Genomic DNA, 18,057 nt, shown 5'->3' on the forward strand with positions numbered 1-18,057 from the left:
GAAGAATCTATATTAACATTATAAAGATGTAATAATTTGTTTTTGGAAGACCATACCTATTAAATTGAACATTCCTGATTAATTATTGAAATAATAACAAATCACAAACAAAATAACAACTTCCCATAGCAACCTGATAAGTCAGGAGAGCATTAAAGAGTGTTGCTGGCCAAAAGAAAATATTATTTTTCAATTAAGTGAGCTTTGAGAGAAATCTTTTGGGGGAGTTCAAGTTATCAACTTAGGTTGTACAAATAAAACTGCTTTTTCTACTAGATATCACGGAGGTTACAATGTCTAGTGATTTAGAATTATGGAAAAACTAAAATTCAGACTTCATCATCATGATTAGCTAGCTTGCTCTGCAGCCTCACTTTGTGACTGCTAGTTAAGCTGAGTGTTTTTCAATCTTGCCCTGGCAATAATCAGCTGGAAGTTAGCTTTGGTATACAAGGCAAGATCATTTTACAGGCCAGTCACTGCTACATTCTCTCTCTCTTCTATTCCTTGTAGGGAATCCTTCCATGAAGCAACCTGAGCTTAGAGGCATGAAGTAGTCCATTTCCTAATTGAGTAAAGAAAGAAAGCTGGAAATATCTTGTCCAATTAGATGAAATTGACTCAAAGAAAAGTAATAGTGTGCAGAGGACATTCTAAAAGCAGAATAAGGATCAAACCAAAGCACATTTTCTCTAGAAACCTGAAACAAACTGAGGAAAATGTTTCTGATCTCAATTATAGTTTCTCTGATGAAATGGGAAGATAACTTTTATATGTTAAGAAAAGTTAGCACCAAAAGTAGATACTTTGGAGACTTGTACTTTCTCTCATAAAGTGAACAAAACCACAGTTATGTTCTGCCTTGTTTCTAGTTTTGAGATTTTAGGAGGATTTCAGAAAAGCAAAATATTTTGGATTTGAGTTTAAATCCAGTTCCTCAGTCTCCTCAGAGACTGCCCTACTTAAGATGTCCATGTCCACACACCTTAGCCACAAGAAGGGAAAGTCATATCTTTGAGTTTATCATATCCATAAGTACTTCAGTTCCTTGATCATACTCTATCATTCCACTTCATCTTTGTCTTACCCATCCTCACTACATTCAAGGACTTCCTCCAACCATTACTCTCATTTTCTTTCCTTTCCTATTTAGACCCTTAGTAAACCAATTCAACTCTACTCTCCCCTCTCAAAACCCGTGTTTCCTGTCCTTTCACCACTGATCTTTGACAAACTCCAACCAAAAATTATATCTACCCAAATTTATTGGTTCCATTACAGATTTATTTTTTAAAATCTAAACTGGGCCCTCTTGTAGTAAGGCAATGATTTTAGTTCTCCCTAATTAATTCTATATCCCATTTCCCACATAGGCTATTTTAAATCTTCTCTTCTTTTCCTCAAACCTCCTATTCTCTTCATTCTCTTAGTTGAGGACCTCATTCATATTTTGCCTAGAAAATAGAGGCCATTTCTCATGAGCTCAATCTTCCTTGCTTTTTGACATCTCAAGCCCCATTTTATCATCTTTCGCTATCTTTTTCCAAGGTGGCCCTTCTCTTCTTCAGGATGGACTCTTTTTCATGCACTCTTGATACCATCTCCTCTTGACTTCTGCAGTAGAATGCCTCTTTAGTCATTCCCCTCCTCTAACCTTCAGTCTATCACTGTATCTGCTAATTCTTTCCTTGTCACCAAATATGCCCAAGGCTTCCCTATTTGGAGGGGGGGGGAACAACTTCACTAGACTATAGTATCTCTAATGTTATTTTATTTTTCTTCCCCTTTTTCAGACTGATAAAAATAAAAATACATTCATTGCCTCTATTTCCTTTCTTCTTACTCACTTCCTGAAGTCATGGAACTTTATCATTCAATAATATCTGCTATCTCCAAAATGATCAGTGATATCTTAATTTGTCAAATTAGACAATGTATTCTTGATTCTCTTTCTTCCTGGTTTCCCCTTCCACCAGATACCTGGCCTGAGCCTGCTAGAGAAGGAGGGAAATGTCATTCAACTGTGCTTCCTCTTGCAATTCCACTTGTACAAGTCACCTCTCCAGAGCCTGTTCCTTGGAGATAATTTCTGGGCACTCTTCCCTCCTTCACAAATTAGGAATAAACACTCACATACCAAATACTCCCCATCATATGAGTTTGAATCCCAGTCTATCATTATTCAAACTCCTGCTCTCAATTCCACTCTCTTGCTCTTATTCCCATCTCCCTCAAACCAACCCTCCCCAGATTCTTTGGAATGCCTTTTCCATAAGTAACAATCTTGCTTTCATCCCAAACTTTCCCCTATCCCATTCCTTCCATCTTCTTGAATTCAGTGAGACCTGACATCATCCCAATGACACAGCTTCACAGACTGGTGTGCTCTTTTTCTATACTTTCATTAATAACCTTTAGTTAACTCACTGGTCAAAGTGGGAGAGTTGGAATACTTCTTGTTCTCCACTGTCACTTTCAGAGTCTCTCTCTCTCTCTTCCTCTGTTACTCAGTAACCTCTCTTCCTTTGAGGTACATTCAATCCACATTTACTACCCAAATAAAATTCTGGTAATTATTATCTACAGATATCCAATATTTAATCAATAAGTTCAGTGCCTTGCTCACAGGCTTTCTCTCTTCTCCAAATCCTGCTCTCATACTAGAAGACTTCAAAATACATATTTTGTATTCCCTCAAACACTCTAACCTTTTAATTCTTCAACCTACTAAGTCACATATCTAAATTGGGTCTTCACTGAGGCAAGGAAACTTTTTAAACCGTACTAATTGATGCACTACCCAATGCACCACAGTGGCTTTTACAAATTTTTTTCTCTCTCCTCAAATCTCCCATAGCTCTCCTCTCCCCAATAGCTCAGTTGAAAATCTTGTGTATTGCAATGAAAAAAAAAACCTGAAATCCTTCACTAAGAGTTTCCTCTTCTCTCTTCCCAAACATCTCATATCACTCAGATGCCTTCTGTCACTATGTCCTTATTCACTCCTAACTCTTAAAAAGAGGTAGCCCTTCTCTCTCACAAAGTTAACCTCTTTACAGGCACAAGTGAATCCATTCTATCCCATTTTCTCCAGCAGATTGCCCCCTCTATCATCTTACTCTTGATTATCTACTAGTTGTTCCCCTGTCTACAAACATGTCCATGTCTCCACCATTCTCAAAAAATTCTCATTTGATTCATCTATCTCCATTAGCTATTGTACCGTGATTCTCTTCCCTTTAGTCACTAAACTCCGTGAGGCCACTTGCAATTAAGATTTCTACTTCCTATCTCTCATCTCAGTCTCTTCTTAATTCTGGGAAATCTGATTTCATCATTCAACTGAAACCATTCTCTATAAAGTTATCAATAATTTTAAAATTTCAAAATCTAATGGCATTCACTCAATTCTCATAATTCTTGACTTCTCTGCAGGCTTTTACACTGTTGATCATCCTCAACATTATTTTCTCTCTAGGTTTTTGTGACATTAGTCTCTTCTGGTTCTTCTCTTCCCTATCTGACCACCCCTTCTTTGCCGGATCATCATATTCAGGGGTGTTCCCCAAGGCTCTGACCTAAGTTGTCTTCTCTTTATATCATCATATTTGGTGATCACATTAGTCTCCATGGTTTCAATGATCATTATGCAGAGGATTCTGAGATCTCCTTATCCAGCCCCTAACCTTTTTCCTAAAATCTGGTCTCACCTTTCCAATGTACTGGACAACTCAGACTGGATGACCAGAATTCATTATATCTAGCCCTGCCTCAAATCTGTTCCTCTTCCTAACTTCTGATTACTGCCAAGGGCAGAACCATCTTCCCAGTCACTCAGGCTCACAGCCTAGCTCCACCCCCACCCTCCACCTGTCATATCTATTCTTTTCTTTGGCCAAGACTTGTCAATTTTACCTTCAGGACATGTATGCTTTCATGTATGCCTCCTTCCTAACTCTGATACTGCCACCACCTGGTGAATCACCTAATCACCACTAGAATAGAGTTTTCTGATTGGTCTCTCTGCCACAAGACTTTCCCTTTTCCAGTCTTCCACTCAGCTATTAAATTGATCTTCCTAAAGCACAAATATGATTGTCACCCCTCTATACAATGAACTCTGGTGGCTCCTTATCACCTCTAGAATCAAACATAAAATCCTATTTGGCATTCAAAGTCCTTCAACACCTGGCCCTCTTCTCTTTCCAGTACAGTAGAGTCCCCTTATTCCTTTTATTAAGGTTTCAATTATCTGTGGTAAGGTGCTGAGTGCTTGCTGCCTCTGAAGCATACCTAGAGGTCTGGTAGCAGACTTGCAAAGGTCTCTTCTGCTCTCACTTTTTCTACTTCCAATTTTGTTTTTTAAAAAACAATTTTTGTTTTTTGATGTTGTTGGTAAGTTGGGGTAGAGAGGCCTCAGAGCACTCAGCCAAGGGGCAGAAACAAATAGAGAGGGCCAGCAGATGTTTGTTTATATCCACAGTAAGTCTAGGAACAGATCCCTCACAGACGCAGGGGCAGGCTGCAGTGGGGTGGACAAAGAGAACAGATACATTTTATTTCCTCCCTGCACCCTAGTGACATTGGCCTTCCTTCTCACATAAAGCACTTCACCTTCCAACTTCAGGGAGGAATTCATAAAGATAAATTTATTTAATTTAGTTTAAATTTAATTCTAGAAATAATGGAGAGACAGTAGAGTTTGGTGAATGGGGGAAGGAGCATGACACTATCAGATCTTAGGAATATCACTTTGGTGGCACAAGGGATAAGAGTAAGGAGAGGCCTGTGGCAGGAAATCAAATAGGAGGCTCTTGCTTTAGCCTACTGGGAGAAGTGAAGAGCTTCTGAAGTCTTTCCATTTATGCTCTCTATATAAACCTGGGGAAGTTTTAACTTTTCTCAGATTTAGTTGTCAGAGCTCATTCAAATTTAAAAACTTTGATTTCCTACTGAAGCACTGAGATGATATTATATAGTAATATACATTGAGAAAAATTAAGACCATATGATATCACACTTAGATGATAAATTCATGTAGAATTTAAGAGTTGTAAGAGACCTTATAGGTAATTTATTACAAATACCTCAATACCATAAGGAAGTTGAGACCCAGAGAACTGAAGCATCTAAGGTCATTAGAACTAGAATCTAGGTCTCAGGACTTCCCTCCTAGAGCTCTACTAAACCCTGCTGCCCTTAATTTCTATGGTACAATATTAGTAGGGGCCATTCCAATTTGGGCATTTGCTAAAAAATAAAATAAAAAATGCCATACTTAGAGACTTATGGGAAAGCACTAGAGCTTTTATCAGTTTTTAATAAGTTAAGTCATTCTGAAGGCTTTATCAATCAATACTTTTAAAGAAAAATAATTTCTTGTGGAATTAATTCATCATGGAACCATTTTTACATTTTAATTATTCATTTGAGAAGTATTATAATACTTTATTACATACAAGTATCTTAACTATTTACTGTGTTCTGTTAATCTTCAGACACAAGTATTTATATATAGAACAACTGATGAGTAAATATCAAGTTTTTTATGTTTTCTCAAAATCTATTGCCTTGGAATTGTTAACTAGTTTTTGGCACGCAACTTCATTGGAAAATGAAAGGAGAACCAAGTGGTTTTAAGGTATAGAGATGAGAAAACATTCAAAGAGAGCACACTAAATTCAGAAGACACACACATCTATAAGACAAGACATACAAAAGAAACACCATTCGTTTTTTGGTGGTTAGGAAAGTTAATTTCTATTGCCATAGTCTGTCAGGGAGAGTTTCAAAAATCATCATGTTTGTGCAGCTTTCTCACAACCGCCTGCCAGGCAATAACTCATGGCTATTGAACCAGCTCATTTATCAGCTGTCCAAGTTGAGGAGCTCTCTGCATGGTAGCTCAGTAGGTCTCAATTTATTGCAGTCCTCTCTTTCACATTTTTGATACTAACATATCTTGGAATGTTTTTAAGCAGTGGAGAAAAATGATCATTTTTCTCTTGGCATTTCTGTCACCAGGAAGGAATGAAAAGTCTTAAAACAGGAGGTGGGGTGAGAGAGGAAGAAAAAGAATAAAAAGAACAATATTCCTTTATGTGCATTTAGTAAAATTCACTCTGACTTTATGAGATTGGAATCTTTTTTTTACAAGAAAGAACCCCATTGTGCTTTTCCATATCTTGTGAAGAGTTTCTAAGGGAAAAAAGAAGCCTTACTAAGTGTTAAATAATTAGGGTTCATGTTTACAACATACTTCTTTTGTAGGACATTCCTTGAAGACAGGGACTGCTTTGGTATTGTTATTCTATTTTTTCTGAGCTGAGCTTATGCCTTGAACATGGTAGATGCTTTAGAAATAAATATTTGTTAAAGTGAATTGAACTGAAAATGTCTCTTACCATATGGCCATGTAGATTTTGAGAATTTTGCTATTTAAAGGCTTCTTGAAATTTATCATAAAGTGGGATAAATGTATGAATAAGACTTTGGGAATTAATCTGGGTTCATCCCTTGAAGATTTAAGAGATGAGAGTAAAGAAGGTAGTCTATTTGTCATATAATAGAATACTAATATGGCAGTACATGGAAGTTTCTCAGCATGCTGTGGGTGACCAGTTATTTTATATTCCAGCTTAAATAACTAGACCTATTATTTTTCATGTGAACATGAACATAAAAATCTCAGAGAAATGAATTTTTATTTTAAAGCATAGTCAGATAATAAATATTCAAACACATGAAAAAATGTTGTGATAAAAAAATTATAACATTATGGAGAGGTATAATTATAGGTTACCAAGACTATCAATGCTCCAAGTTAATGTGCAAAAGAATAAATGGTTGGCAAATGTAATTTATTATTTAAATTAAATATCTAACATAATGGAAAATAATAATAAGGAATTTTTATGTCTATACATCCTAATCTCTAAAAATGTCCTTGGCAAGTAAAGGCATCTTCTATTGTATACTTACTAGATATGTAGGGATTAAAATCAATTTAATTAAACAACATTTATCAGTTGCATATAGTTTGTAGATAATTGGGCAAAATACTCTATGCCTTATTTTCTTTACAAAATGCAAGAGTTGGACTAGAAGATTTAAAAAATCCATTCATGTTCTAAAATTTTATGAATCTAATTATTTCTAGTATGGTGTAGTTATAAAAGTTATGTATATTTTAAACTCAATTAAATTCAATAAACATATAATAAGAATCGACTATGTACAGTGACATACTAGAACTTCTATATGACTCTCTGTTTGCGGTAATGGGTGTGGGGTAGTGGAGAAAGTTGAACTTTTAAGTAAAAAGTCAAAAATATCTAAGTTTGAATCCTATCTGAGATACTTTTAAGCTGTGTTGCCAAAAGCCTCTCAACCTCAGTTTCTTTACCTGTAAAATGAGGATAATAATAATAATGCTCAACTCACAACAAAAATATTATGAGGACCAAATGAGATATTGTATGGAAAGAGTTTTGCAAATCTCAAAGTGATAGACAAATGATAACTATTATTATTTTGAGTATTTTGTAGCTGCCTTCAACTTTTATGCTTAAGATATATACTTGGAAGTTCTTATTCTTTACCTGTATGAGATGATCAATTGCTGAGTCATAATTTCCCAGGATTTGTTCCACAGCTGCCATCTCCTTCAATACTGGGATACAGTCCGGACTCTTTCTACCTTTACTACTTTTAGTATACCTCAAAGATTCTTCATAACAGAGAAGAGCCTCTTCTGATTTCATTTGGATCTGGTACAGCCTAAAAAAAATTAAAGTAATGAATTATTTCTTAAAATGCATAACACTCAAAAGGATTTTGGAAAAAAAAAAAGGCTGTATAATGGTGGGCTAAGTTTTTACAAGTTAATGTGACACTGTGGAAACATTCCCAGAATTACTCATAATGAGAATCTGTCATTTCAGAATCTATTTCTATATAGAGTATCACCATATCCTGCATGGCTATAATAAAGTACTGAAAATTCACTTCTCAAAATTTTCAAGGGCAATTAGTAATTTTTTTCACAAAGAATTCAAAATGGTCCAGAATTTGTCCTGCTTTATTTGTTCTCAGTACAGACCCTTTATTGAAGCAAAAAGCTTTAAAACGGATAATTCCATCAGTGAATAAAATAGAGCATAATGTAATAAAGTAATGAATATATTGAATTAAATAAAGCCTTCAGTTTCAATTTAACTATTCAGCATTTGTGGTATGACTATTCTAAAATAACTTGCAAAAGAGTTCATCAATTTTAGTGAAATCGAGTATTCATCTTACTAACAAGTATTAAGGTAAACTTCCAATTTGTGATTCAGTTAACCAACTTGAAATAAAATGATAACTAATGACTTCTAAATGGGAACATCTTTTGTAATTTTACAAATATTTCATTTACATTTGATATATTATTAGAGGCTAGTATTAGACTAAATAAAGGTTGCTGTTCAATTAAGAGTACCTAGATGACACAGTGGCTAGAGTGCCAGACTTGGGGTCAGGTTGATTCATTTTCCTGAGTTCAAATTTGGCCTTAGACCCTTACTAGTTGAGTGATTCTTGGCAAGTCAATTAACCTTTTTTTGCCTCAGTTTCCTCATCTATAAAATGAGCTGGAGAAGAAAGTGGCAAATTACTCCAGTATCTTGCTATGAAAGCCCCAAATGGGATCACAAAGAGTCAGACATGACAGAAATTACTAAATAACAACATCCTTTAGAGCAGGAGTTTTTAACTTGAGGTCCATAAACTTGTTTTTCTAAAAATAAAATAATAAAATATAATAATTATAATTATATATATATATAATAAAAATATAATAAAATAAAAAATAAAAAACATTATAATTATAGAATTGGTTTCCTATGTATATGCTTTATTTTATGCATTTAATCAGTCATAAGCATTTGTTAAGCACCTACAGAGGTACCAAGAAATATGCTAAGCACAGAGGATACAAAAAGAGGCAAAAGACAGTCTCTGCCCTCAGGAAATTCACAGTCTAATGAGGGAGACCATAAGCAAGCAAATATATACTTAACAAACTAAACACAGAAGTAGGACACAATTAACAGAGGGAAGGTAATAGAATTAAGAGGGACTGGGAAAGGTTTCCTATAGAAGGTAGGATTTTCGTTGGGACTTAAAGGAAGCTAGGAGGCAGAAATGAGGTAGAACATTGCAGGCCTGGATAGCCAGAGAAAAAGCCCAAAGCTACAAAATGGAGTAAAACTGTGAGGAGGTCAGTGCCATTGAACTGAAACATTTTAAGAATGGGGTCTTTAGGCTTTGCCAAATGACACAAAAATTTTAAGAACTCCTGCCTTAAAATCTCTACAACCTTATTTGAATCTTTGAATGTCTTCTTTTTTTAATTTATAAAAGGGCTCTGAAGTGTCTGGCTAAAAATGAATGGCTAAATTCAATCAAACTCATCACATACTTATTAGATATTGACTGTGTGAAGGGCAAAGTGCTAGGCTTTGTGGGTACAATTAAAAAAATTAAATAGACCTTGCTCTTGAGGGGAAGATATTAACTGGGAGATATTTACAAGGTGATACTTAAATTAGAGATAATTAGATAAGGAGAGAGCACTAAAAACTAGGGGATATCAGCAGGTTTTACAGATATGGTGGAAACTAGACTAAATCTTGAAGGATTCTAAAATGTGTAGATGAGATGGCAAAGATGAGACCAATGGAGATGAAGCCACAGCACACATTTCAGGCACAAAGGGTGTCTGGGAAGAGTTTACAGAGGTGAGAGATGGTGTTTTTAGTTCACTTAACAGCTTGGATTTCAGCTTGGATAGAAAGTAATATGTGAAAGACTATAGTATGAAATATGATTGAAAAGATAAGTTAGATTTGGATTACAGAGGATTTTTTAATGCTTGGCTAGGGAGTTTCTATTTTATCCATTAAATTTCTAATAAATAAAACTTCAAATAATTCATAAATGTAGAGAAAAAAGTAGATGCTTTCAAAAAGGAGCTTTGAATTTTTATTTCCCCACATAATGTAGCCTAAAGGAATCAAATTATTCCCTGAATATTTCAAAATAGGAAAAATATTCATTTTCATCTCTTCTTGTGTCCATAAAGAATACAGATTTTGCCAAGGGAGTAACTGCCTAAATGAATAGCTCTTTTGTTTCCAATGCTGTCTGTATCAGTCATAGAATAGTATGAATAGAATAAGTCATAGTAATAATCCAAATATAAATACCAGAAAGACCTCATTTGGGCAATTCTACTGTTTTCTTATTAAGGAAGTAATAAAAGCTCATAAATCTTTGAATGTAAAAAAGACGGGAGGAGAAACTTGTCTTTTTTAAATCCTAAAAATACAATATTGGCTGATTCACAGGTTCAGAGTTTCTTCTTTTCTTAAAATAAGAGACTAGAGAAAAGTGTAACTGGAACTTGGAATACTAGGTCACAAGAAAGTCGATGACTAATAAATAGTACAGTGATCTCCAATCCAATATAAAAGTAAATGAATATGTAAGTAAAGAATCTGATTTGCTATAAAGGAATTCCCTCCACGAATGCAGGTAATAACTCATCTATGAGCTTATTAAGAATTGCCTGATACTCAGAGAAGCTAGTAAGTGTTTGGCCCTCATTTGAACCTAGGGATTCTAGACTTAAAGTCCAGTACGCTATCCACTATCCCATGCTTTTCTAAAGTTAACCCAAATAATGAGTTATAAATCTATCTGGCAACATAGAAGAGTTCATTAAACATATGACTCTTCTTTTCACACACACATGTGCACACACACACACACACATATATATACACACTTTCTCTCAAGAAAGGTACATTCAGCCAAATATTCTTACAGTGGCTTACAAAATGTATATTTAAAAAACTGATTTGGAGGTATGTCCAAGAGAAACTAGTTATACAATAGACCCACTAATCATGCTGTATGCTTTAACTTTCTGTTTTAAATAAATAATGGTAATTCTTAACATAGTGCCTTCACTGAGAGAGCATGAAGATCTAAGTTCAAATGTTTTTGTCTTCTAGGGGGCAGCTAGATAGCTCAGCAAACAGAGTGTTGGATTTGTGGTCAGAAAAACCCAATTTTAAATTCAGTCTCAGATACTTACTAGCTGAGTGACCCTCAGCAAGTCACTTAACTTCTGTCTGCCTCAGTTTCCTCCTCTGTAAAATGGTGGTAATAATAGCACCTCCCTATCAGATAATGAGATAATATTAGTAAAACACCTGGCAAACCTTAAAGCACAATATAAATGTTAGCCATTTTTTTTTGTCATCATCACCATCCTCAACATCATCCCAAATGCTTTGTTTGATATGATATAGTTGCTTATGAGAGATATGTTGGTTATAGGGGATAAAGTGTCTTGGGGTCAGGAAGATTTAAGTTCAAAGTCTTGTTGTTCATGCCTCATGGCAATGTGATGCTGAGCAAGTTCTATCTCTTAGTGCCTTAAGCAATTCTCTAAGATTATATTATTGCAGAAAAGGCACTAATCTCCCCATTAGGCTGTGATTTCCTGGAATGCAGAGTCTGTTTGTTGCCTTTCTCTGAATTCCTACCATTTAGTACAGTGCTTTGCACAGAGCAGACACTTCATAAATGCTGAACTGACCTGCTCTGGTAGAGGGAGTTTGCTCATGTGGTATCCTTATACTAAAGAAATTACAGATCTGGAAAAAAACAAAACTCTTTTTTAAAAAGGTCGTCTTAGGACCCTTCTAAAGTCCTTCAGAAAGCATGGACAACAAACCAATGTCAGTAGGAAATTTATACTATCCAAATGTATAAAGGAAACATTTGGGCTACAAGAAAAAGACATCACATCTTTTAAATGATGATGCAAAATAACATACATATTTTTCAGCACAACAAGGAACTTTTTACAAAAATTGACCATGTACTTGAGCATAGAGATAATAAAAAAACTAAAAGGTCAGAAATTGTCAACATATCCTTCAAATACCATAATGAAATAAATTAGTAATTGATTTAAAGACCAAACACATAGCACAAAATATACAGAATCAAATTAATTCTTTGTGGGGCAGGTATGCAGCTCAGTAGATTGAGAGCCAAGCCAAGAGACAGGAGGTCCTAGGTTCAAATTTGACCTCAGATATTTACTTGCGGTGTGACCCCTGGGCAAATCAATTAAACCCCATTGCCTGGCTCTTACTGCTCTTCTGCCTTAGAACCAATATACAGTATGGATTCTAAGACAAAAGATAAGGGTTTTTTTTAAAGAAAGAAAAAAAAATCCTAAATAACAAGTGAATCAAAGAACAAATTACAAAAACAACTAATAACTATATAAAAGAAAATGATATATTATGATAAAACAACATATTAAGATTTCTGGGATCTAGGCAGCTAAAGCAATCCTCAAGAAAAAAGTCATATCCTTACAAATATACATTAACAAAATAAAGTATTAATGAATTGACTATGCATTTAAAAATTAGAAAGCCAACAAAATAAAAAACCTAAAATAAATGCAAAATAGAGACATTAAAAGTTAGAGGAGAAATAGCTAAAATTGGAAACAAAAACCACAAACATGATAAATCAAACTAAAAGCTAATTCTTTGAAAAGATGAGTAAAATTGAAAATTTGATTAAAATTTTCAATTAAATTGATTAAAGAGAAGGCAGAAAATCAAATAAATAAAATAGTAAATGAGCAAGGTGAAGCTACATATACATACACAAACAGAAAAAAGTATAATCAGAACACAGTTATATTTATGTTTAACATTATATGTTATACATGTTAAACATACATATGTTTAACATTAACAATATTCAGTTTAACAAAACTGAAAATTCAAAACAAATACAATACCTTCAAAATATAAAATACATAAATTGTAATAAGACCAGATAGAGATCTTAAAAAACTCAAACTCTGAAATAGATCTAGATGTAAAAGATGCTTCCAAGGGGAGGGGGAGAAACCCTGGTACTGATGGAATCACAGAAGAGTTCTAACAAACTTTTAAAGAACAATTAATATCTGTACCCTAGAAATTGTTCTCAAAAATTGAGAAAGAAAACATACTACCGTATATAAACAAAGTAGATGTCCATCACTTGGGGAATGTCTCAATAATCTATGTAATGGAATATTACTGTGTTGTAAGAAGTGATATGGTGATGAACAGAGAAGCATGGAAAGATCTAAATGAACTGATGCATAGTGACATAAACAAAGCCTAGAAAACAATCTACATAGTGACTAACAACATACCTGGAAAGAACTATATACCAAAAAAAAAAATCAAAAGTGAATGTTACAAAAGTATGAAGATCACATAGAACTTGAGTTAAAAATATGAAAGGATATTCATGTAGGTAGGAGGTCTACAAATGTTATAAGTGTCCATATTTTCAGACTTTTTCAATACATTGATCAGTTATGTTAATTTTTTTTTCCTTCTCTAAAAAAAGCTTTGAATGGGAAGGCTCTGTGTGTGGGGAAATTTAGGATGGTTCTGATGATATAGAGTGGAAGATACTAATAACTTATTTTTTAAGTGTCATGTACTGATGTTCTTTCATGTTTTCTATAAATTGTGTATATTAATTTCAATAGATGCGCATATTTTGGGAGGGAAATGAAAATTACAATTTTCATTTATGCCTTCAGTTAAGATAGAAGGTACAAAAGAATAAAAAGAACAATAAAACAGAAATTAACATTCAGCTTATTAAAGTCAATCAATAATAAGGAGGAATTTTGGCTATAATACATGAGAAATATAAATTGAGTTAGAAGACTATTGAGCTATAGGAAATAGATATGATAGTTCATTTTCAAATATCCTATTTCACAAAGGATTTCTCATTTGAAGAGTGAAAGCAACTCAATAAGGTAAATGGCTATGAAATTTAAAACTATGTGATATACATAAATAATGCTCAAAAGGGAATTCTGCGTTTATGTTATGAGTCTTAATTTCTTATCTTAATCTTTTATTTTTAGGGAATCAAATTCTTATGTGGGAAAAACTTAAAAGAAAAGAATATGTTTTTCCAGGACAGATTAATTGAAGGTAAGTTGTTTGAGTACAGTTGGTAATAGTTCCTTTGGCTATTATAATATTAAACAATAAGTAAATTTAACTAGGAAAATCATGAGTGAAATGCTCTATTCATGACACAAGTACTTATAAATTATTCCCTAACAAAATGTAAGCTTCATAAGAGCAAGGACTATCTTACTTTTTCATTTGTAATCCTATTGCCTAGCAAAGTACCTGGTACATATTCCATTTGAATTTCTAATGTTACATATGTTTTGGGTATCTTTTCTACTAAACTTGGGTTTTAAAAAATTTCATTATTTACCCTTTAGAAAATGTTTTGTTGATGCTATTTTTAGTTACACTCATGCCACTTCTAAATGAATTCTTCTTTACTTTACCTTCACTGAACACTCCCTCATAACAAAGAGGTATAGTTAATCAAAACAAATGAATACATTGACTATGTTTGACAATATATGCCTCATTCACATTACCTGTTTCAGGAGCAACAAATTTCATAATATCCTCCTATTTAATATACCAGAAACCTATTTAAATTTATGAAAAGGCAAAAATAGAAGGAATCTCTTTTCATAAAACCAACTTGATATACTAATAAATACCCACAAATGAAATGTAAATGTACCCAACAAAGACTTGAGAAGACTAGTATATTAGGGATAATGGTATAGGTTGCTAGAAGGATTCTGTCAGAAGCATATTCATTTATATAGTCAATATTTATTAAGCAGTTATTATGGTCTAGGTATTATTATATGTACTAGCAAACAAAAAATAAATAGTCTTTTGTCTTCACTGAGCTTGCATTCATTCTACTGGGGACACAAACTGGTAAGCATATATTACATGAATGGAAAAATACATCAAAAATTTTTGAATCAAATTCAGCATGTTGTTAAAGATTAAAGTGGTTAAATAAAATAATTACCAGGTATAAATAAAATATGACCTAGGTGATTTCCTGCTATAACTGTCTCAAATTTAGGAATTTTTATTCAATTGTTTTTTATATCACACAAAATTTCACAAAGGTTTCATTTCATTTCCAGAATATATTATAGCCAGGAAAAACTTATACTAAAGTTTTTCTTTTAGATTCTTAGGAAATCTCTACATTAAGTAGCTAAATAAAATTTGGGATGAGAAGGTTAGTAGGTTAACATTAGATGTTATTATTGATGTGATGTCAGTTTGAATAACTTAAAATATACTATTTAACCTGCAGAGAGCAATTTGTTACTGTGTTCATTCTGTTAACAACATTGTAGAATTAATAGTTTCCAGAAATGGAAACATTGAGATGTTACCAACTGTTGTTTTTCTGAATTCTCACTCAAAATACAATAATCAATTTTTAAAAATATAAAATGGGCATAGAAAACATCAATATTCTAGGTTTCAAAAGGCTAAATATTAGAGTTGGTGTTGTGTACACTAGGAAATCAATATAGGCAAATTTGATTTCTAACTTAATCATTGACCCATTCAAATCACCAGTAAATACTTTATAATCTTCTGACATTTCATTTTTTTCAAATGTAAAATTGTGGAAAACTTTTCCTTAATATCTCTATCATATAGGTATAAGTCTATAGTGACCATATGTATTTGGGTAGCTCTCATAAACATGCTAAACAGATGAGAAGATAGAGTTTTTTGAACAACAGAGCACTGCAGTATGTTATATTTGGTGAGCCCAAATTTTAAAGGCGAACATATTTTATTGAATGAAAATATAGCTGCAGTAACTCTAAAGAGCATGGAATGAGAAGCTAACTTCAAATGAGCTACAAAAGATAATATGGCGGTGGCAGATTTGTTTAACTATGCAATAAACAAATATTTTTTGATCTGTGATCAATCAATAAATAAATTAAATCTTGTCATTGCTATAAGGCTAAAAGTAGAATAAAAACAACCTTAGAAATGTGTGAGAAGATTGAATTTGATTATAAAGACAAAAGGAAAGATGCTTATAGGCTTTTCATTGAAAATGAAGCAACAGAATCAAATATATAGTAGAAATAGGGCAAGTGGGATGTTTCTATGATACAAATGAGAAACTAATTAAAAACTGACCCCTTTCCACTATTCAGTTATGTAAATGAAGGTCTAGCTTTGCTTTGGTTTGATTACTGAAAATAGTTTTGAGTCTTTCCTCTATATTAGTGGGAAAAGAATATCATTAATTGTACTGTAGCCCCATTTTGCCAGCTACCTGCACATTTCAATGTTACAAAAAAAAAAATCAAATTATCTCATATCATTTAAACTTGCTCTTCTTTCTCACTTCTCTATTTTTATTAATAACATCACTATTAGCCCATCATGCAGGCTCATTTTTGACTCTTCCTTCTCCAGTATGCTTCCTATGTAATCAGTTGCTAAATCCTAACAATTTTACCACCAATAATATTTCTTAAATCGGTCACCTCCTTATCATTCCTACTGTCGCAATTTTAGTTCAGGTCCTCATTATATTTCACATTGACTATATTTACTTCCTAATTGGCTTTCCTAGTTCCATTTTCTCCCATTTTACAATCTTACCATTCTGTGGTCATTTAGACCAGTAGATTTTGATGAGGAAGCTTAATCTATTTAGTTCTAGAATTCCTGTGCTGGAGGCCCTAAGGTCCTGACTAGTCTGTATTTCATGAATGAGCAAATATATCAAGCCAGCTTCTCCAGCCATTTTCCACTTTATTTCTCTCCCGCCTTTCTTTTCAGCCAGTTGCCTTACCACTCTGCAAGGTACTCTGTGCATATCTTGCTTCCTTTTCAGTTCTGAAACCATTGTCTAGTCATTTTTGCTACAGCTATAGGAAAGGGTGTGTCAATCTATATTTTCTCTTGGATCTGCTTCTCTATCTAAAGTTCATTTTAATTCCTTGCCAGTTCTTTCTTTCATAACTCTCACTTCTTGTTCAATTTTTTTCTTCCAGTATTCTCTTTTCATTTATAAAAACACATTTTTATTTTGTAAAAAAAACCTATTAGATATTAAAATTTGTGGGATTTTTTTTTACAAAAGAAAGAGAATGACTCTAAAACATTAATAAGCAAAGACTTAGAGAATAACATACCTTAAACACAAGTTCAACTAGAATTTCTGGAAAATAATGAAGAATTTTAAAAAAACAGTTAAATGTGTTTTTATAAATGAAAAGAGAATGCTAGAAGAAAAAATTGGACAAGAAGTGAGAGTTATGAAAGAAAGAACTGGAAAGGAATTAAAATGAACTTTAGAAGAAAAATCTTTATAAACTCTGACAAATGACTAACTTATTAAAGATGTTTGAATACAAGAAAATATCTTTTAAAAAATATGTACCTAAGAGCTAAAATATGGAGAAATGCCAATCAAAGAGGATTTTGAACAAGTTTTAGATGCTTCTAATAATTAGCATAAAATAATGTCATAAGGGTCATTAAAAATATTATAGTAAAAAGGTACTGGTTTCTTAAATAGCAATTGTTTTGGGAGGCTGAGGCAAGATGACAGACTACAAGGCAAGAATTCTGTCTTTATTCATTTTTGTATCTCCAAGATGTATGAAAATACCTCTCATTTAATAAGACAATTCATTTCAATTTACTAAACATTAAAATATATGTTCATTAGTATTAGTAACTGACTCTGTTGTAATTGTATATTATCAAAGTGACTACATTTCATATTATTTGATTATCTAAATAGTCCTGTGAAGAAACTCTCTGAATAAAGCAGGGTGATATTTTTTATTTTGCTCATTTTATAGAGAAATTTGAGGCTCAAAGGTATTATATGAATTGTCCATCTAACAAAACTATTGTTAGATGAAAGATTCAAACTCACGCCACTCCTGACCTAAAGTCCAACATCCCTTTCAAGATACCATTTTGATTATCATTAACTCAATCAATCAAGCAACAAGAATTTATTTAGTGGAACTGAGTAAGGAAAAGGAGAGAAAGGATATAGAAAAATAAA

General features: G+C 33.0%; 2 protein-coding genes across 10 annotated transcripts in view; one reads left to right on the top strand and one right to left on the bottom strand.

Moving 5' to 3' along the window:
* Positions 1-18,057, bottom strand: part of TTC23 (tetratricopeptide repeat domain 23) — a 116,680-nt gene that overhangs the window by 43,008 nt on the left and 55,615 nt on the right. For all 9 annotated transcript variants that reach the window (XM_056807093.1, XM_056807084.1, XM_007479430.2 and 6 more), the window contains one exon: positions 7,602-7,779. In XM_056807093.1, the coding sequence (XP_056663071.1) occupies positions 7,602-7,779 (178 nt within the window). The remainder of the gene's footprint in view (positions 1-7,601; positions 7,780-18,057) is intronic.
* Positions 14,021-18,057, top strand: part of LRRC28 (leucine rich repeat containing 28) — a 230,878-nt gene continuing 226,841 nt past the window's right edge. Inside the window, exon 1 of the mRNA XM_016433390.2 lies at positions 14,021-14,090. The gene's annotated coding sequence lies outside the window, so the exon portion shown is untranslated. The remainder of the gene's footprint in view (positions 14,091-18,057) is intronic.

The sequence above is a fragment of the Monodelphis domestica genome, chromosome 1 (genome assembly GCF_027887165.1).
Source record: "Monodelphis domestica isolate mMonDom1 chromosome 1, mMonDom1.pri, whole genome shotgun sequence".
Taxonomy (NCBI): Eukaryota; Metazoa; Chordata; class Mammalia; order Didelphimorphia; family Didelphidae; genus Monodelphis; species Monodelphis domestica.